Source organism: Neofelis nebulosa, chromosome X (genome assembly GCF_028018385.1).
Source record: "Neofelis nebulosa isolate mNeoNeb1 chromosome X, mNeoNeb1.pri, whole genome shotgun sequence".
Taxonomy (NCBI): Eukaryota; Metazoa; Chordata; class Mammalia; order Carnivora; family Felidae; genus Neofelis; species Neofelis nebulosa.
Window position 1 is genome coordinate 97,635,006 of NC_080800.1, and position 20,092 is coordinate 97,655,097.

General features: G+C 52.2%; 2 protein-coding genes across 6 annotated transcripts in view; one reads left to right on the forward strand and one right to left on the reverse strand.

Annotated features, from left to right (window-relative positions):
• Window positions 1–521: 521 nt before the first annotated feature.
• Window positions 522–4,795, forward strand: CT47C1 (cancer/testis antigen family 47 member C1). Its single transcript, XM_058713228.1, has 3 exons — window positions 522–2,363; window positions 3,262–3,404; window positions 4,463–4,795. The coding sequence occupies exons 1-2, from the start codon at window positions 878–880 to the stop codon at window positions 3,360–3,362; spliced, it is 1,587 nt and encodes a 528-aa protein (XP_058569211.1). The 5' UTR covers window positions 522–877; the 3' UTR covers window positions 3,363–3,404; window positions 4,463–4,795.
• Window positions 4,796–9,092: 4,297 nt separating this feature from the next.
• KIAA1210 (KIAA1210 ortholog) overlaps window positions 9,093–20,092 on the reverse strand; it is a 56,948-nt gene continuing 45,948 nt past the window's right edge. For 2 of the 5 annotated variants that reach the window (XM_058712973.1, XM_058712974.1), the window contains exons 8-11: window positions 15,726–19,463; window positions 14,566–14,717; window positions 12,148–12,253; window positions 9,093–10,502 (exon numbers count right to left, since the gene is read on the reverse strand). In XM_058712973.1, the coding sequence (XP_058568956.1) occupies window positions 10,330–10,502; window positions 12,148–12,253; window positions 14,566–14,717; window positions 15,726–19,463 (4,169 nt within the window). In that variant the 3' untranslated portion in view covers window positions 9,093–10,329. Of the gene's footprint in view, window positions 10,503–10,734; window positions 11,079–12,147; window positions 12,254–14,565; window positions 14,718–15,725; window positions 19,464–20,092 lie in introns of those variants that run through there. The other 3 variants (XM_058712975.1, XM_058712977.1, XM_058712976.1) reach the window with 3 other exon arrangements.

The following is a 20,092-nucleotide window of genomic DNA, read 5'->3' on the forward strand; positions in this document are numbered from 1 at the left end:
ATTTGTTATTATATTTTTTAAGCTTATTTATTTGAGAGAGAGAGTGCACAAACAGGGGAGGGTCAGAGAGAAAGGGAGAGAGGGAGAGAATCCCAGGCAGGCTCTGAGCAGAGCCAGACCTGGGGCTTGATCTCACCAATTGTGAGGTCATGACCTCAACTGTGATCAAGAGTCACCTGCTTAACCCACTGAGTCACCCAGGCACCCCAGTTACTATTATATTTTTAATTTCAACAATCAAATATTTGTGGAAATGTGTTTTTTGTCTTGTTATGTAAGTACCTACATAATGGTCCCGATTTCACCTGTGAGCTTCCCCAAACCCAAATGTTTCCTCTCTGCCTCTTACAGGAGTTTCCCCAACCTAGGTGGCCCACATTGGACCACTATAGTTTTTCAGACAATGGTAAAACTTAAAGGACAAGAGTTGCGCGGACCCGAAAGTAATGGCAAGACCCTAAGGCCTCAAAGAACAAACAGGGAGGTAAAGCGGGGAGCAACCCCTAGGGGCCTCGGTCATTCATTGGACGCCGAGCACGTCACTCTTTGAGTCTGGACGAATGAGGGTGGAGCTCAAGAGGCGGGCACGTGGCCCATTGTTGACGCCTCTGGCCCCGCCCACCGTCCTGCGGCGGGTGGACCCACCGGCCGCGGCCAGCGTCGCCCGAGGGGAGGCCTGGGTGGGCCGCTCCCCACGACCGCCCCCTGCCCTTCCCGTCCGGGGCCTCCTCGGGCACCGCCACCGACTGCTGTCCCCCTCGGCGGCCACCTCACGCCGGGCCCCGTTGCCCTCGGCCTCCCGTCGGCGGCAGCGGGCAGCCTCCGGCGTCGCCGCAGCCCTGTCTGTCGCCTCCCCGGTGAGGTACTCCCTGGTGCCATGTCGGCCTCCGGAGATGGAGGCCAGGCCCCGGGTGGCCAGGAGAGCCCCATGGATGAGGCGGGGGCCCCGGCGGCCGGAGGGGCCAACGAGGTGGCCGGCGGCGAGGCGGGGGCCGGCAGTGATGGAGTAGCCAGGGGCGATGGGGTGGCCGCTGGAGACGGAGTGGCTGGTGGCGATGCGATGGCCGGAGACGAAGCGGTCGGTGGCAACGGGGTGGCCGGAGACCGAGAACCGGTGGCTGGAGACGGAGAGGCAGTGGCCGGAGATGGAGACCAGGAGGCCGGAGACGAGGACAGAGTGGCCGGCGGAGATCGGGTGGGCGGAGGTGGAGTGGCCGGCGGAGAATGGGTGGCCGGAGATGGAGACTGGGAGGCCGGAGACGAAGACAGAGTGGCCGGCGGGGATTGGGTGGGTGGGGGTGGAGTGGCTGGAGGAGACTGGGCGGCCGGAGGTGGAGACGGAGCGGCCGGCGGAAACTGGGGGGCCGGAGATGGAGAGGCCGGCGGAGACGGGGTGGCCGGAAACGAAGTGGCCGGCGGAGACTGGGTGGTCGGAGCAGGAGTGGCCGGTGGAGACGAGGTGGCCAGAGGTGGAGACGGAGGGGCCGGAGGCGGAGGCGGAGACGGAGACGGAGGGGCCAGAGGCGGAGACGTGGTGGCCATGGGCAACAGAGTGGCCGGAGGCGGAGTGGCCGGAGGCGGAGACGGAGTGGCTGGAGACGGAGTGGCCGGTGGTGGAGACCTGATGGCCATGGGCGACGGAGCGGCCGGCGGCGGAGACGGAGCGGCCGATGGCGGAGACGGAGCAGCCGGTGGCGGAGACAGAGCGGCCGATGGCGGAGATGGAGTGGCTGGAAACGGAGTGGCCGGTGGTGGAGACGGAGCGGCCGGTGGCGGAGACAGAGCGGCCGATGGCGGAGATGGAGTGGCTGGAAACGGAGTGGCCGGTGGTGGAGACGGAGCGGCCGATGGCGGAGACGGAGCGGCCGGCGGTGGAGACGGAGCGGCCGGCGGTGGAGACGGAGCGGCCGATGGCGGAGACGGAGCGGCCGGGGACTCCGGGCCCCACCCTGCCGAGGCTGCCGTTTCGGCCGCGCCTGCGGAAGGCCTCAGGGAGGAGGCGGTGGGCCCCGAGGGCGGGAACGCCTTCGAGGCGGGCGAGGATTCGGACTTTCGGCCGGCAGACGAGGACGGGGCGGAAGAGCCGGAGGCCGCCGGGGACGTAATTGTGGACGCCCACCATTGGGAAATGGTGGGCTTCCGCTTTACGTTCCTGGACCTGGTGCATTCGCTGGTACACCTCGTCCACTACAACAACCACATCCTCGTGCGGCCCCGGCCTCTGCAGCTCAACGTTCCCCCTGCGCCCCCAGCGGCGACCGCGGCCCACGAGTCCCAGGGCTCATCGTCGTTGTCAGAGGAGGAGGAGGCTACCTGGGAGACCGCGGAGGAGCCTGACAAGGAGGAGCCGGCAGCCACAGAGGGTGAGGGGGACCCGCGCGTCCCAGGGGCCGGGGCTGTGGGTGGTTGTGGGCGCCCGGGCACAGAAGCCGAGGTTGGGGGCGCCCCCAGACTGAAGGCCGAGGGCCCGGGTGGGAGCCCCGTGCCGTAGCTACCAGTGGCTTTGAGAAGGAAACGTGCCGCCTTCTGGCAGCCGCGGCTAAGACAGCCGAAGGCCGCGGGGTAGGTGGAGGTCTGCACGGGGTAGGTGCAGGTGCAGGAGGGTGGGAGGATGTGCAGGAGGGCGGGAGGGGCTGTGCGGGTCAGCGCAGATAGGGGTGCAGGGGGCGGGAGGGGTCTGCAGTTCAGCGGTGTACAAGGGGTGGGAGGGGTGCGCAAGAGGGCGAGACGGGGGGTGCAGCCAGAAGGAATAGAGCGAGCCAGGGGCACACCTCATTTTTGTCCACGGCTGTTAAAAATGCCAAGTTTTAGAACGTTCATCCCCAATCGTTATGAACTGACGTGGGAGCACTTGGGAAAACTGAAATATTCAGGCATTGAGGGACTAATGAGCTTCATGGGAGAATTTGGAGTTGAGGCAAAACATGGTTGCAAGAAATCTCTGACAAGAACACACACAATGCAGCAGACACTTGATGATTCTGATCCCTTCTTCTCCGGAGGGCCAGTTATAATAGCAGCACAGGGTGGCAGCTTGACTGGAAAGAAAGAATGTCACTGTGAAAGTGACCAAGCAGCAGAAGGGTGAGGGCCATGGAAGGGCTGTATCAACCAGGAGGAAGGGCCCCAGCTCTTCTCTTAGTTCCTTCTATCCTCCCGCTTCTCCTGCGGGTACTCTACTAGATGTCACTCTTCCTTATGCATCACGGTATTTCTTCCTGTGAATGTCTGCTCCAAAGTCTGTATTATTCTTCACCAAAGGAACAACAAACTATCAGCAGGAAAACTCTGATAAGGAGGCGCAAGTCTCGGAGAGCGGGGAAGAAGAGACGTTTAACAAACAACAAGAAGGATCTCACTGAAAAGCATTTGGACCCACCACAGAACAGGCCCAAAAAATCCAGGTATCCGTATAGCTCCACCTATCACCCAACCATTCCTGACATTTACCTGTTACTGACCGGGTTGTTGTTGTTTTTTTTTCTTAATTCTCCCAATAAATTAATAAGTTTGTTTAAAATGAATTCAGACATTCAGTTTTACCTACTTAGAATGTTAACACAACACTCAGGTACCTAGTAATAGAAATCACAGTATATTTTGAAATCTATTTCATGGCTCCTCATTCGTTCTTGTGGGCTCTTTTGTCCTCTACCTATAAGACTACTAACAAATGGTAAACATATCAGTAACTGAGACCAGTCTTTGTTTAGAAAACAGCCGAAGCAGCAGCTAAAGTGGCTGGGCTGTTTCCTACTTGGGCATTCATTACTTGGCCATGGAAATGTACCCCCTTGTACTAACTAGGAGACTATACCCTTTCGAATGTGATTACATGCAAATGGCAAAAAGTTCAGAATTTCAAGTAGCACTGCATTTAATGATTAATACCTAAGTATTCAGGTGTGGACTTTTGTATTTTATGTGACAGTCCAAAGAAACTTAGTCATAGTATGGCTATTACTTATCACTGAATTGGTAATTAAGTCTTGAAGTATATCTTGTCTTTGAATATATTTAATGATTAACATTTGACTTTTTTTTTCTTTTTTGCGTTTTCAAAGCTGTGTATTTTACAATAACAGCCTGTTTCTCGTATGGTAGATACGGAGAATCAAGGGTCTGGGAGGGTAAGGGAGTATCGTTTGTGGAATGAGCATAGGCTTTTAAGGTGAAGAGATTTTCTTAAACCCCAGAATCCTCTCGAGGGAAAGAAAAAAGCATTGATGGTATTAGGCAAGAGGGAGGCCAGGTTGGTGGGAGCACGTGATCGAAGCCATGGGCCGCAGGAGCACCCCAGGCACAAGGGTGCAGGTTACAAGAGGAAACTGTGTTCTCTCCTTGTTGAGAAATAGCCCACGGACGTAGCAGGTATATACAGGGCTGTTTTCATAGGTTTGGAAAGTCACCGTTGGTGGTTACGGCTCTATGATTGCTAATTTTCTCTCATTTCATCCTGCAGCTGGGAGGAACAAAACGAGATGAAGAAAGAAGAAAGAATCTGTCCACTGTTTCCGGTTTCTCATTTTTTAGAAGCGCATGGCAATTTTATTAACACTGACGTCATTCCAAACCGCATCCCCCAAAGAGTGATATCCCATGAAATCTGCCTTTTCTGTTACACTTGACAGATACGTTTGACAGCATGTGTTCTCATCAAAAATAAGTTTGTTTTGAAGTAATAAACTGGAAGGAAGGCAGGTTTTATTTAGATAAATCATTTTAACTCCAATCTCTCTTTTACCTCTTTGTTTTGACGCACCATGCCTTCATTAAAAGGTATCACTTCCTACCATTTGACGAGCCTGTTTTAAATTATTTTATTATGGCCCCAAATAAATTAAAATGTCAAGGTGAAAACAACTTTTGTAAAGAGGGAGATGGAGGTCAGGTCTTTAGAGCTACGTGGCTCACTGTGTCAGGAACTAGCCGCATGTGGCTACTGAAACACGCCCGGTCTCATTTGAGACGCGCTGTTAGGCATAAAAAGGACATAACTCACTGATAATTTTATACCGATTACATATCGAAACGATACCAAATTGAGTTAAAATGTACTACTGGAATTAATTGTGCCCACTTCTTTTTAGTTCTTAACGTGGATACTAGAAAAAGTGACACACGTGAGTTGCATCGTAATGTCTATTAGCACTGCTCTAGAGTGTGGTTTGGAAGGAAACCTGGTGGATGGCCCAGCTGGCCTGCAGGCCACATGGTGCTGCTGGGCCTCGACCCTGACACCGATTTAGAGGGTGGTTTTCAAAGTTTAGGCCCCACGACAGCCTCGTCAGCACCAGCCAGGAATTCTTAGGTTCCACCCAAGACCTGCTGAATCGGAACCTCCGAGGGCAGGCCCAGAAATGGGTGCTTTCACAAGCTCTTCAGGGGATTCTGAGGCAGCTACGGTTTCAGAAGCGCTGCTTCAGAGGCACAGGGGAAGATGAGACTCACCTATGGTAGAACCAGCCTTAATTCACTGGCTTGGGACTTGCAGGTCAACCGAACAGGGTGGCAAGGGCTGGACTGGGGAGGGGGCCAGAACCCACAGGGGCTGAGACACAGAAGGGCTCACATTGGGTGATGGCAGAAAACTGCAGAAATAAAAAAGCTGATTCCAGAAGAATACAAACATGACACCATGTATATAAAGTCTAACGGCACATGCAAAATGATCACTGTGTACTGATCGTGGATACAAACATCTAGAGGAAAAAGCATGCATAGGAGAGATGCCTACAAATGTAGCATGTGTGGGTGGGAAAGGTAAATAACTCATTTAGGGTGGTGACTACCTCTTGGGGAAACGAAGGGAGGAGAATCCTACTGGGGAGGGCTCCACAGTGGCTTCAACTCTATTTCCAATGTTACATTGCTTTGCTTACATAAGTTTATTTATTTTGAGAGAGAGAGAGTGCTCCTGCGCGCCCTGGAGCGAGCACAAGCAGGGGAGGGGCAGAGAGGAGAGACAGAATCCCGAGCAGGCTCTGCGCCATCAGAGATCCAGAGTTGGATGCTTATCCAACTGCGCCACCCAGGCGCCCCTGCAGTGTTGCATTTCTTAAGCTGGGTGGTGGGTCCATAGACGTTGATAGAGTATTCTCTCTAATTTTGTATAGATCTGAAATATTTCCTAATAAAAAATGAAAAAAACAAAAGGAGGAGAGAATAAGCTTAATCTCTAGACTCCACTTAAGGGGGCAGAAAGGTACAGGCGTACCTGACCAGGGGATCAGAGAAGGGGAAGGGCCCGGGGGTTTGAGAGGAGGGGGCCTCATTTCTGCATTTAGCTAAGGTTTCCCAGGTGCCGCCTTGGAGGCATGAGATAGCTTCTCCCGCATTCTGTGGTAGCTCATTTCATATGCTAATTTATATTAGCATTATTTTTTCATTGAGGTGAAACTCACTTAAAATTGACCATCTACAGGGGCGCCTGGGTGGCTCAGTCGGCTCAGTCGGTTAAGCCGTTAAGCATCCGACTTCGGCTCAGGTCACGATCTCGCGGTCCGTGAGTTCGAGCCCCGCGTCGGGTTCTGTGCTTACTGCTCAGAACCTGGAGCCTGTTTCAGATTCTGTGTCTCCCTCTCTCTCTGACCCTCCCCCGTTCATGCTCTGTCTCTCCCTGTCTCAAAAATAAATAAAACGTTAAAAAAAATTTAAAAATAAAATTGACCATCTACAACTGAACAATTCAGTGATGTTCACAATTTTGGGCAACTATCACTTCTTCAGTTCCGAAACACTTTGATCACCCTCAAACTCTGTACTCTTTTTTTTTTTTTTTAATTTATTTTTTTCAACGTTTTTTATTTATTTTTGGGACAGAGAGAGACAGAGCATGAACGGGGGAGGGGCAGAGAGAGAGGGAGACACAGAATCGGAAACAGGCTCCAGGCTCCGAGCCATCAGCCCAGAGCCTGACGCGGGGCTCGAACTCACGGACCGCGAGATCGTGACCTGGCTGAAGTCGGACGCTTAACCAACTGCACCACCCAGGCGCCCCTATAATGTTTTCTTTTTCACTTTTTATTAACGTTTATTTATTTTTGAGAGAGAGACTGAGCGCGAGCAGGGGAGGGCCAGAGCAAGAGGGGGACACGGAATCCGAAGCGGGCTCCAGGCTCCAAGCTGTCGGCACAGAGCCCGACGCGGGACTCGAACTCACGAACCGTGATCACATGACCTGAGCCTAATTCGACGCTTAACCGACTGAGCCACCCAGGCGCCCCAAAGAATATTTTACTGTACGTATAGGCCACAATCTCTTTATCCATTCTTCTGTTGCTAGACATTTACATTGTTTTCCACCATTTGGCTATTGTGAATAGTGTTGCTATGAGCATTCCTGTTCAAGTATTTGTGCGTTACTTACACATACGTGCATCTACCCCCCCCCCCCACCTCCCCACCCCCTGGCCAGTGAACTTCTGAATTATTGGGACCTTAAAAGGTTTTTATCTTTTTCCCCCCAAAGCCCTAGGCACCGAGTTTTTCACTTAGTGGATACTCCACCAAACTCCTGTTGAAGTGAAGTAAACTGAACACTTTCACCATCCTTTTTTTTTAAAGGAGCATTTAAAATGCGTTATCGTGTATTCCTTATGGCTAGAACCGCATGGGGGTGAGACAGAGGCCCAGATGCCTTGTCATCATTACCTGAGTCCACGGGGACAAGAGGTACGCCCTACTGCCCATGCTCCAGGCCCCGGGCAGCCGGAACAGTCCCAAGCCTGCTGCCAGGGCCTGCGCGCTCCTCTTGGAGCTGTCCTGTGGGGGGGGGGGGGCTGCTGACTGCACAGCTGAGGGGTGTGCTCGCAGGCCCGAGGGGACGGGGGTCGTGTGCCTGGAACAGGAGATGGTGGGGGTGGGGGTGGGGCAGGAAGACCTACACCATCGGAGCAGAACTTAGAGGGGTCTGAGAATTCCAAATCCCCACTGGCCCTTTCAGGTCATTACGAAGGTACATTTGTCATGGGAGGAGAGAAACTATCCAATAAAACGTGCTGATTTAAATCTATAAATATATGGTATGTGGCTCCCCCCCCCCGAGCTTTTTTTCTGACAACTGCAAATGCTACAGGAGGTCCAGGGTAAATATCCTCGTCCATCACCCCTTTCCCTTCTGTGGTCCATATTACACTTCATTACCTGTGCACGATGGGGCCCCTCGCTTCTGAAAACACTTGTTCTAATAGCCCATCTTGCTACAAGACGTAGATCTCGTCCCTAGTCTTGGCTGGAGTACAGCCACCAACCATCTTTCCCCCTGTCGTCACCCCCAACAGCAGGTATTTATACGCAGAACTTCGATACCATTTCTTCCCCATACAGACCCCCACCTGGAGGCCATCAGCTTGGTTGGGCACATCTGCGTGGAGGCCCTCTGTGCTCCGCACAACCTCTTAAGAACATTCTGCTTCTCGGACAGCCCTCAGCTCTGAGTTATCAATAACACTATTCGACTTCCCTCCCCACGCGACAAAGACAGACTACCGAATAGGCTTTATTGAATTTATTTGCTTTGCACGTATATCATAAAAGTCAAGAATGCTAAAAGAAGCTGAAAACGTCTCAGAACGCGCATCTATGCATTGAAAAAAACCTTAACCTCTTAAAAACAGAGTTTTGTTAACCGTGGAAAAGAAGTGATTAATGGAGAGCTCTCAGAGTGAGAACGAGCTAATAGTGGTCTACGCTGAGCGAAGGAGGGTAAGGAGGTGTAACAGCTAAGTACCAGGGTCACTGGGTAAAGCACATCCACTTAAATAAACGGCTCACTATGGGAATATAAAGGAAATCAAACCCGATCAATCAAAAACCTAGCATTATCAGAACGGCAAAGATACAGCATCGGGAAAAATCGTTGCCTTATAAAGAAAATGCAAAATCCAGCATATGATTGTACAAGGTCACGTCACACCATCACCGGCAAAACCAAGCATCGAGGGTTTAAATTCACTTTGGCACCTCACTGCCTCTCTGAATTTTGTTTTTGCATGAGGCAGTGCCCCACTCTGAGTTTAAAGGCACAGTTAGATGTCTAGGCTTACATTTCTGTTGAAGCAAAGCAGCCCCGTGGTGACAGAGGCAGAAAATGAGCGAGGTACGGCCCAGGCACCCAAAAGAAGCTCTCCCTTAGTGTTCGGTGTGTTTGGGGGCTGGAATGGAAGGAAGGGATCTGGGGTGAGTGGTTCACTGGGGGAGGTGGGGGCTGTCTAGCCGAGTGACTTTTGAGGTGTGTGCCTCCAGGAATGAGGACAGGCAGAGGCTAGGCGGATGGAATTACTTAAGGCTTCCAGTTGGCAGAAAGTGAACTGTTCTATGGCTTTGGGGTTGTGGTCTTGCTTTGGGCTAAAATCTCGTGAAACAGAGGCTGCCGAGGAGAAGAGACTGGAAACTGAGCTACATGGAGCTTTCCACCTTAAAACTAGAGCCAGAGAGAAGACAGCTCTCCAGGGGCCCCAGACTTCCTCCAGGAAGGCTTCCCATCTGCCTGATAGAAAGTGGTTTTTGGCGTCTGTAGGATTTTGAATTGGGTCTTTGCTTAAAAAACAAGATCTATATGGCATTCAGCACATCTCTCGGCAACTAAAGAGTCACAGCGGCATTGGGGCAAGAGGTCAAACACTGATGAACTAACCATCTAAGGGAGGACGATAATCCCCAAGAAATTCTCTGTCTCAGTGGGAGGTGTTCACGGCTACCAGACCTGTGACATGGGGACTTGTGCACAGAGGGAGCTCTAAGCTGCAGGCACTGGGGAGCCCCAGGGATACAAGGGCGGTGCTTCAAAGGGCAATGGCTAATTGGAGGACAGGCTGGGCAAAATTTTCCTCGGAGATTCAGTTCCACCATCTCCTCTAGGGGCCTTTGCAAAGCTTGGAGCAGGAACCAAAGAACTGAAACATTCAACCAGGCTCATAAAACCTAAAAGCCAATCCTTGGGCCAAGCCATCTGGCCATTTCCATTCGAATTAATTTATTTAATCAAGGGAAATGACCGCGTCTTAGTTGCTCTAACAAAATGTTTTTTGCTTTCCGTCTCCTAAGGCACATTGTCTAACGTTCAAGATTTCCCCACCGTATGGCAGTGAAAACATTGTTACATCGTTTTTATAGAGGAAATGCTGGGTTTTCAGATGTTGGCGGTGACTGTCCTGAAGGTTAGGCATTCATGGCATTGGCTGCATTCTAACGGTTATTAGCTTGAATGACCATCTTAAGGCTCTTTTGCTTAATGAAGAAAAATGGTTAAAAGTCAGTCACGACTTGGCATTAATATAGCGCTTGGCGATTATCATTTGAAATGTTGACTCTCCACCCAGGAACTACTCAATGCATGATTTCTGTTATATGGCTCCAAGCTTTGGCTTTCTTCTTGGCCATGGAGAACCAGACTGGCTCCTCTGGCTGTACCGGCTCTTGGAGCATGGCTGGGGGAGTGGAAGAGCACTGGATTCCTTTTCCCACGGCGAGCTCTTGAAACGTTCCCTCACCTTCAAATCCTACAAGAACCACAGCAAATGACACACAAGCGGTAAGAGACACGGAGCTATGTCGATGGGAGAGCAGTACAGTTCTTCCTCCTTTCAGCTTTCCTCTGGCTTCTAAAAGCCAGCGCATGTGCACTGCCCCGGGTGGGATGTCGAAGGGACAAAATCTACATGGCTATGGCCACAGGGGCCTGGGCATGGGAAGGCCTGAGAGAAAACACCTACAGCTGTAACAACAGCCGGTTGTTGTTACTGGATGGCCTTGCACTTTTGGATTGAGACCAGAGAGGAAGCAGATAGTTATGTTATCTCTTCATTCCGCTTTATGGTTGACTTAGTGGCTTAGACTCAACCCGTGGTTCTCAAGGCGGGTTACACATTAGAATCGCCAAGGGCTTTTCTTTCTTTCTTTCTTTCTTTCTTTCTTTCTTTCTTTCTTTCTTTCTTTCTTTTAAGCAATCAGACATTTGTTTGCTTCGGGAGACACAGATTTGAATAGAAACCGGACTGGTGTTAATGTCAGGTCCTACTATTTCGTGGCCAGACCATGGTTTCCTAAATTCCTCGTCAAATTCTTCACGAAAGGGACTACGGGAGAGGACAAAGATGATTCAATACAAATCCATCCACCCCTCCCCCTCCCCCCCCCCCCCCGGCTCCTGCTGAAAAGAAAATCCCCCTGGCACACAACTCTACTGATGAGACCACATTCTTTCTTAATTTTATTTACTTATTGTGTGTGTGTGAGAGAGAGAGAGCGAGCGAGCGCGAGTGGGATAGGGGCAGAGAGAGAATGAAAGAGAATCCCAAGCTGGCTCCGTGCAGCCAGCACAGAGCCTGACACAGGGTTCGAACTCACGAATAGTGAATCCATGACCTGAGCCGAGATCAAGAGTCAGATCCTTAACCGGCGGAGCCACCCGGGCGTCCCGATGAGACCACATTCTATTCTATCCCAGCCCAGTGCTCTCTCAGCTTTTGACATCGCCCCACTTCTCACATCTTGTTCAGAAGGTGGAGAAACAGGCGTTTTAAATAGTTAAAAGGAGGAGTGCCTGGGTGGCTCAGTCGGTTAAGCATCCAACTTGGGCTCGGGCCACGGTCTCGCGGTTCATGGGTTCGAGCCCCGCATCGGGCTCTCCGCTGTCAGCGCGGAGCCCGCTTTGGATCCTCAGTACCCCCCCCAACCCCTCCCCTGCTTGCATTCTCTCTCTCTCAAAAATAAATAAACATCAAAAAAAAAAATAAATAGTTAAAAGGAACAATTCAATACCACTGGGCCTTCACAGTGGATTAAAGTGCCATTGGGGCTGTAGGAGGCAAGAAAATACTGTTTTCCCATGAACTGGAAAGTAGCTTTTGCTTCTTTCCCCCTGAATACCAGCCACAGGAACATTTTAGTGAGTGATCACAATTTTGTGCCTGTAACAGCGTCCTCGATGAGGTGGGAGCCCGGAAGACCCTCTGGAAGTTTCACAGTGGACTTAGAGTGGTCGTAATAACTGGATTTGCCTAAAACAAGCTAATATCTGCACCTAATGGAAGAGCCGTGAGAATCATGAAGCTGATTCGGGGCGGGGGGGGGGGGGAGGGGTGAGAAAAGGAAGGCGTGGATTGTTGCCAGGGTCCTTTTTCGGGGGAGGGTGTATGTTTTTACCTCCTTTGGTAGGCTGAAGTAGCTTCTTCAGTGCCACCTGCCCCTGTTTATTGACGTTGAAAATAAAACTACTTGCCGGTTGGTTTTCATCTTCTAAGATATCTCCCTTTAATACAAAAAGCGACAACAAAAGGCTTGTAAGTCCCGACATGGAAAAGAGCCAGCCAATCGCTTATTCAGAAAACCACAAGGGGCAAAGCCTCGTCCCGGGTATGAGTTCAACCTTAGTCAAAAGGAAAGAGAGAGAGGGAGACAGAGAGAGGGAGAGAGAGAGAGAGAAGGAAGGAAATAGCACTGGGAGACCTTGGTTCAGAATTGAGGTTCACAAAACCTTAGCTGGGTCAAGTTTACCACCTCCGAGATCTGGAAGAAAAAGGCTGTTCTAATCCCACAAATGGTTTAATTATGCTTAAAATAACATGATTATTTAACCTGAGAACAACCTTTTCCCAAGCACATCACCGGCACTTAACAGCAAGCTGACGGAATGTGGCGGTTACAAATGAATCTTGTCAGCGAGTGGAAGTGAGTTCCATAGGATCTCACTTAGCCAAACTGTTGACATCTGCCTTGCACTCTTCGCATTAGAAAGAGATGTAGCCATGAGTCTTTTCGGAGTTATACAGTTGAAGCTTTTCAAACGAACCTCTGCACAACTGGTCTCAACGAATGGGTTTATGCACCCTACCGCATTTCCCCCTGACAACAGCTTTAACTAAGGTGGACTTGGCCCCTCTATGGTCCTGTTCCCACAAAGATACTAATGATGGAAGGTGAAAAAAAACTCCTTAAAGCAGAGTTCAACAGATCTGAACGTGATCCGTCAACAAATACAGGAAGCACTTACGAGTACGGGACCTTAGACATATCTCTTTTTTTAATGTTTCTTTTAAAAAATTTTTTTTTAAGTTTATTTATTTTTGAGACAGAGAGAGACAGAGCATGAACGGGGGAGGGTCAGAGAGAGAGGGAGACACAGAATCGGAAGCAGGCTCCAGGCTCTGAGCCATCAGCCCAGAGCCCGATGCAGGGCTCGAACTCACGGACCGCGAGATCGTGACCTGAGCCGAAGTCGGACGCTTAACCGACTGAGCCACCCAGGCGCCCCTAAAAAAATTTTTTTAACGTTTATTCATTTTTGAGAGACAGAGACAGGGCACGAGTAGGGAAGGGGCAGAGAGAGAGGGAGACACAGAATCCAAAGCAGGCTCGGATCCGAGCTGTTAGCACAGAGCCCGGCACGGGGCTCGAACTCACCAACCGCGAGATCATGACCTGAGCTGAAGTCGGACGCTCAACCGACCGAGCCACCCAGGTGCCCTTTTTAACGTTTATTTTTGAAAGACAGACAGAGAGAGAGAGAGAACAAGTGGAGGAGGGGCAGAGAGAGAGAGAGAGACAGACAGACAGAATCTGAAGCAGGCTCCAGGCTCCTTGAACTGTCAGCACAGAGCCCGATGCAGAGCTCGAACTCACAGACCAAGAGATCATGACCTGAGCCAAACTCACAAGCTTAACCAACTGAGTCACCCAGGGGCCCCATAGATATATCTCTTGATATGCAAATTTGGTTTGTTTTCTGGACAGTTTCGACAAGAGGGCTTCTTATTCCAACACCTCCAAAGACATTGCAAATGGGACACTGAAAGCAAAACACCACCCCATCACCCCCCATCCGCATGTGGCATTAGTCTAGCTTATCACGTAACTTTTCTTCTAACCTATAAGGAGGTGCCACACCAAACCAAAGCAAAATGTGAAACCCCAAATAGCAAACATTGCCTTTATAAGGTAAACTGCTGTGTATGATATGGAAAGGTATTCAGAAGTGAAATGTTACATGGAAAAAAAATATGGCTAGTTTGAGTCCATTTATAGCTTTTTCTATGATTTATTCCTCACTTCTCAACCGACTTCATGGAATACTGCTCTATAATATTTAGGACAGGATTGGATTTACAGAACCTTTTTGTATTAATTACTTTTCATGAGCCCTTTAAGACCATAAAGCAGGGCACGTCATTTTTTTGTTTATTCATTTTTGAGAGAGAGAGAGAGAGAGAGAGAGAGAGACAGAGACAGAGAGAGAGAGCGTGGGAAGGGCAGAGAGAGAGGGAGACAGAGGATCTGAAGCAGGCTCCAGCTGAAAGCTCGATACGGGGCTCAAACTCACGAAACGTGAGATCATGACCTGAGCCGAAGTCAGACGCTCAACCGACTGAACCACCCAGGCGCCCCAGCAGGACACATTATTGTATGAGTCCAAGGCAAGACCTTTCCCCCTGAAGAGCCTCCCGGCCTTGATTAATGCACCGACAGAGGTGGGAAGCTGCACGCTTGGCCAAATTCCCAATGCGAGCTTAGTCAACCAGTTCTAACACCCTTCGGGAGTGTTCTGCGGGCGGCCGCACGTCCTACCGCACGTGAAGGCTCTTTGATCGCGGCTCTGTTCTTGGTTCTCAGCTCTTTCCTAGGAAGGAGGGCCTGAGAACTCTTCTGCTTCTCCTTTACCTCGGTTATCCAAGTTGGCTCCGAGATGCTATAATATTCCTGTCGACCAGGAGCCTTTCCTGAGAAAGGAAAGAAAGTAGTTACAACCGAAGTGAGGCAGGCAGCGTCTCGGGCCAGGCTGGGGCCGACCCACGATAACGTAACCGCATGGGATCCTCATTAATTGCCAGATGAAAATAAACAGCTATTGCACAGAAAAGGCCCCCTTCTTCTGTGCCATCCCCACAACTTGGCAAAGGCAGGAGCTCCTTGTGAAGATAAGAGGCTGTACCTCCACGTTTGCACACTGTCCTCTCACCGGTCCCTTTCCCTCCCTTGTCCATCCCTCTTCCTGTCCCCAAGTCAGGGGAGGACAGTCGTTGCCAGGTGGGCCGCGAAAACTCCCCGGAGGCCAGGGGCTCAGGCTATTGATGTCATTCCTGTAACCCCAAGGGATACCTCATAGCCTTATGGCCCCTCACCCAAGTGTGTGGTTCCACGGGTGGGGTTACGGGCCTACTCAAGAGTATGTGGTGGCCAGTCTGAAGGTACAAAGGCTTTGAGAGAGACCAGTGCCCCAAAGACCACCTAGCTCAGGATTCTTAGGCATGTCAGGGGTGTGAAGAAGCTAAGGAACTATGAACATTCCCAGTGAATTAAGATTTCGGCCTGAGAGGCTGCCCATAGCGCTCTACTAATGAGTTGGCTTTGAAAATCCCCACGGTGTTGTGGGCGGAGCATAGGACATGTGAAAGTATTTGGAGAAAAGTATACAATTCCACCTCAGGGTAAGGTGTACAGAGGGTCAGGGGAGAAGGAATAAGGAGGTGGTCGTGTGTCCATCACAGAATGTGGACAGCTGTCCAGATGGCTGGATCTCCTCGGGAAAGGGAAGATTCACAACTGACCGTCTCCACGTCCATTCATCTAGAACGGGGCACCACCCTGCTCAGAAAATGCACCAAGACAGCCCCATCGAAGCATCAGCTCAGCCGGCCAGGCTAGAACAGACTTCCTCCCGTTCAAGGCTTTGATTTCTCGTGCTTCCCTCCACTCGGTACTTGCCCTCTGGAAAAAGAAAGTCTCACCTGGGACCTTGTAAGCGGGTTGATTCCCAGCTATGATTTCAGATTTGGGCCTGTCCTGTTGCTTCTCTGCAAACTCATATCCTGGGATGAGGTGCTCTGCGGTGCCCAGGAACCCATGGGAAGCGCTTCTTCTGATTTGCTTCCCTTTACGTACAGGAAATGACTCTGGGCCCAGGGAGAGTGAAGAAAGCTTGGTCCGGTCATCTTGTGTCTCATCCTTGAACTTGTCCGAGGTAGGGATTTTTCTCAGTCGAATTCCAAAGACGTTTTCAACATCAGCCTCGGTGGTGGACACGTCTGAGTGGCTGTTATTTGGATCACTGCTCTTGACAACTTCCTCCTTAGGGTAAGTGACCCCGGAAGTGGATGTTTGGCTGGCGGGAGCAACAGTGAACTTCACGGGTTTCGCAGCAGTTGCCAGGATATTCTTAACGAGGTTTTCAGAGCTGTGGCTACGCTTCTTGGTTCCGTGTGGAGAAGCCAGGCCTTTGGGGACGGACCGGCTGCTAGGGTCGCTCCCAGAAATGGCTCCCTCAGCAGCAGCGCCCACGGAACCGGAAGGAACCTGTTGCTGATGTTCAGGGTCTGCAAAAGCCCAGAAGGAGGATCTGCGAGGCAGGGGCTCCTCAGAACAACTCCACCCCACAGGCGCACTCGCTGAGCCTGTTGAGGAAACATGTGGTTGTGATTCAGGCCCCTTCTTGGCTTGGGAAGGGCCTCCAGAAGGCAGCTTGTCTTCAAAACTCTTCCCGTCTTCAAGAGCGCTCACAGAGACCAGGGAGCCATCTTGCTGGTACTCAAGCTTCCCCAGTGCCCGGGAAAGGTATCTGGGAGGCGGCTGCTTTTTTGAACCACTCGACTTCGCAGGAGCGCTCTCCGAATGCGAGGAGACTTCTTTGGGGTCTTGGGGCCTCCCTGGGGACTGTAAAGGGCCTTTCCAAGGCAGCAGCTGTGAGGAAATGCCTCCCCCCATGTTGGCGTGCTCCTGACCTGAGAAGACTTGGCACTGGGCCTCGGGCCTCATCGAAGGTTTGGAAGGTGGATTTGTAGATGGGGGATTCGTGTGAAATCCCCACTCGGCCGCGGGGCTCTCTGAAAAGACTCGTTCTGTCATGTACTCCACAAATGACTGGGAAGGATGTCTAGGAATCGGTGACTTCTTAGACATGTTTCCTTCAAGGGCCTTGTTCTCTAGACGCAAGGACATTTCCTGGACTTTAGACCTGATCAAGACCTGGGTAGGATTCTTGGGAGGCAGTGGCTTCCCGGAGACGGCGCCCTCCGCAGCATTGCTCTCAAAATTTGAAGATATTTGCCGGACTTTGTGTCCCGCAAGGGACCTGGAAAACTGCCTGGGAGGCAGTGGTTCTGCAGAAGCCTCCTTCTTGGCGGCCATGCTCTCCGGCCCTGCAGAGACTGCTTGTTTCCCCACGGGTTTCATCGGGAACTGAGAAGACATTCTGGGCGGGGGCTGCGCCTTGGACCCGCCCTTCTCAGCCACAGCGCCCTCCAGACCCGTGGAGGCCGCTTGCTTGGATTTACGGTTGCCCGGGGCCTGTGGAGGGCTTTTGGGAGGCTTTGACTCCACCGGAGTGCTCCGTGCTGCGGGAGCACTTGCTGAACCCGAGGAGGCTTCTTGCTCAACTCTGGGGCTCACCCAGGCCCGGGAGGTGGGTGGGGGAGGCATCTTCTCCTCAGGACCGCTGCCCTCAGAAGCCCTCACCGAGTCGGGGGGGAGGGTCTGTGCCTGGAGTCTGGGCCTCCCCGATGGCTGGGAAGGGCCTCCGCGAGGCGGCTCGGCAGACGTGCCCTCCTTGACCGCAGCATTCTCTGAGATCTGCTGGCTTTGAGGATTCACCAGGGGCCGAGCCGAATGTTTGGGGAGCAGTGGCCCCCCAGAAGCGCCCCCCTCAGCTGCAGCGCTCTCCGGACTCGCAGAGACTTGTCGCTGGACCAGAGGTTGCCTCGGGGACTGATGTTTGGGGACCAGCGGCTGCATAGAAGTGTCCTTCTCAACCACAGCACTTTCCGCACCGGGGGGGACTTGTTTCTCAACTACCGATCTCAGCGAGGTCCAGAAAGGACCCTTGGGTGGCAGCACTTGCTTCGAAATAGATACGTGCTCTGGACCTGGAGGGAATGCATCCCCCGCCGTGAGTTTCGGGGGAGGCTTAGAATGACATTTGAGGGCCGCGGGATTGACCCCTGGGGTCACAGCAATTTCTGGACTTTTGGAGACCGGTTGCCCAACTTTACGCCTCATCAGGCGCTTCGAAGAGGTCCTGGGAGGCAGCGGCTCCAGGGAGAGGCCCCAGTCCCTGGCAGTGCTCTCCAGACACGCCGAGGCTTGCTGCTCGGCCTTGGCGCCCGTCCTGGACTGGGGCAGCAGGTGCTCCGCAGAGCCGCTCCGCTGTGCCAAAGCCCTCGCCGGGCCGGACGACACTTGCTGCTGAACAGCCGGCTTTGCGAAGGACTGAGGAAGCTGTTGGAGAGCGAGCCGCTGCATGGAAACATCCCACTCCTTAAGTGCGCTCTTCGAAACTGAGGGGGTTCCTCCTTGGTCCTTGGGCTTCTCCTTCCGGGCCCGGGGAGGGTCAACACTCTTGTACTTGTCAGCGTAACTGTGCCACTCGGTGGACACTTTGGGCTCCCCCAAGACCTCGGAAGCGGAGCTCTTGGTCTCCGTGAAGACTTCCTGGCCACGGTCGGGCTTCCCGGCCGACTGGAGAGAGCGCCTGGGACGCACCTGCTGCTCCGAGGTGTCTTCGTCCTCAGGAGCACTCTCGGAATCCAAGGAGGCCTCTTCAGCTTCGGGCCGCGCCACAGTCCAGGAAGGGGATCTAGAAGCCAGCTGCTGCCCGGGCCGGCTCGGTTCCACAGCTGAACTTCCTGGTTTGGGGAAGACTTTTTGGTCACCTTTGGGCTTCTCCTGCTGGAAAGCGGGCCTGGGAGGCACCTGCTCAGAACCACCCCCCACCTCTGAAGAACTCTCGGAATCAGAGGACTCTTCTTCAGCTTGGAACTTCGCCACGGCCAGGGAAAGGCTCCTGAGAGGCGGCGTCTCCACAGAAACACCTCTCTTTGCCAAAGCATTTTGCGGAGCCGAAATACCTGCTGTGAAGGCCGGGAGACACTTTCCAGGAGGCTTTTCTCTGCAGACAGTTGGGATATCTTGAACTGACTCCATTTTCAGCTGGATACCTTGCAAATCGGAGCTGCAGGCTTCTTCCCTCTCCGACTGGGTGCGAGAAGGATCCTTAAACACCTCGGCCTCGGTTGCCGCTGACGAGAGAGAAGCTATGGCTTCTGGCCTGTTGGCTCCCGGGGCCCCGTCCTCACGGCATGTCGATGGGTCGCCAACCGTGGACCCTTCCACGTCTTCAGGTACAGATCGGGCTCCTGCTGCGGTTCCAGCTTTAAAATCCATCCCAGTATTTCTCTTTCCCGGGCCATCTTTATCCGAGAGTCCCTCCTGAGGAGTCACGCTTTTGGCCGGTGGAGTTGTGCACTGCTCCAGAGAGAGGTCCGCAGAGAAGACAGAAAACTGTTTGAAGGTTCTTCCTCTGAGCCCACACTCACTCATTCCTATAGCACCGGGACCTCTCCTTGCACATTGTCTTCCAAACGCCGCCGTCGACAGGGAGCCCTGAGTGCCAGCAGCCTCTAGGTTTGCGGTCTGCTCTGCTGTCTTCTTATCTGGAGTTTCGGTTTTCTTGCTCTGCTCCAGGCTTGAGGCACCTGTGCCAAAGAGGACACAAGGAAAAGAAAACCATATGGGCCTTCGACTTCCTAAAATAAGACTATTCTGCCCCGGCCCCATGGGTACCTATGTACCACTGAATTCCTCAGGCTAAAAGACGAAGCCATTCAGAAGAAAGGGAGCCCCTTGGTCACCTCAGCCTCTGCAGCTGGAAATTTTGACATCAAAGTGAAATCCCAGTTTTGCGAACTGGCTACAACGTTGGCTCGTCAACATCAAATCCGTAGTCTGGTCCACCAGGAGGCGTGAGACACAATAAAAGGCAATGTTTTTGGTAAGATTTTTTAAAAAACTGTTTATTTATTTTTGAGAGAGGGCGTGCAAGGCGGGGAGGGGCAGAGATGGGGGAGGCTGGGGACAGAGGACCCGAAGCAGGCTCAACGCTGACAGCAGAGAGCCCGATGTGGGGGCTCAAACCCACGAACCGTGAGATCACGACCTGAGCCCGAAGTCACGAGCTAGACGCTTAACTGACTGAGCCACCCACCCGGGTTTGAACCCGTAACAAGCATTACCCTTTAGGAAACTGACTGGGGCCGGGCAAAGGGGAATTTCACTTCCCGATTAGTATTTAGATTTTTTACTTAATTCTAATTTCCATATCATG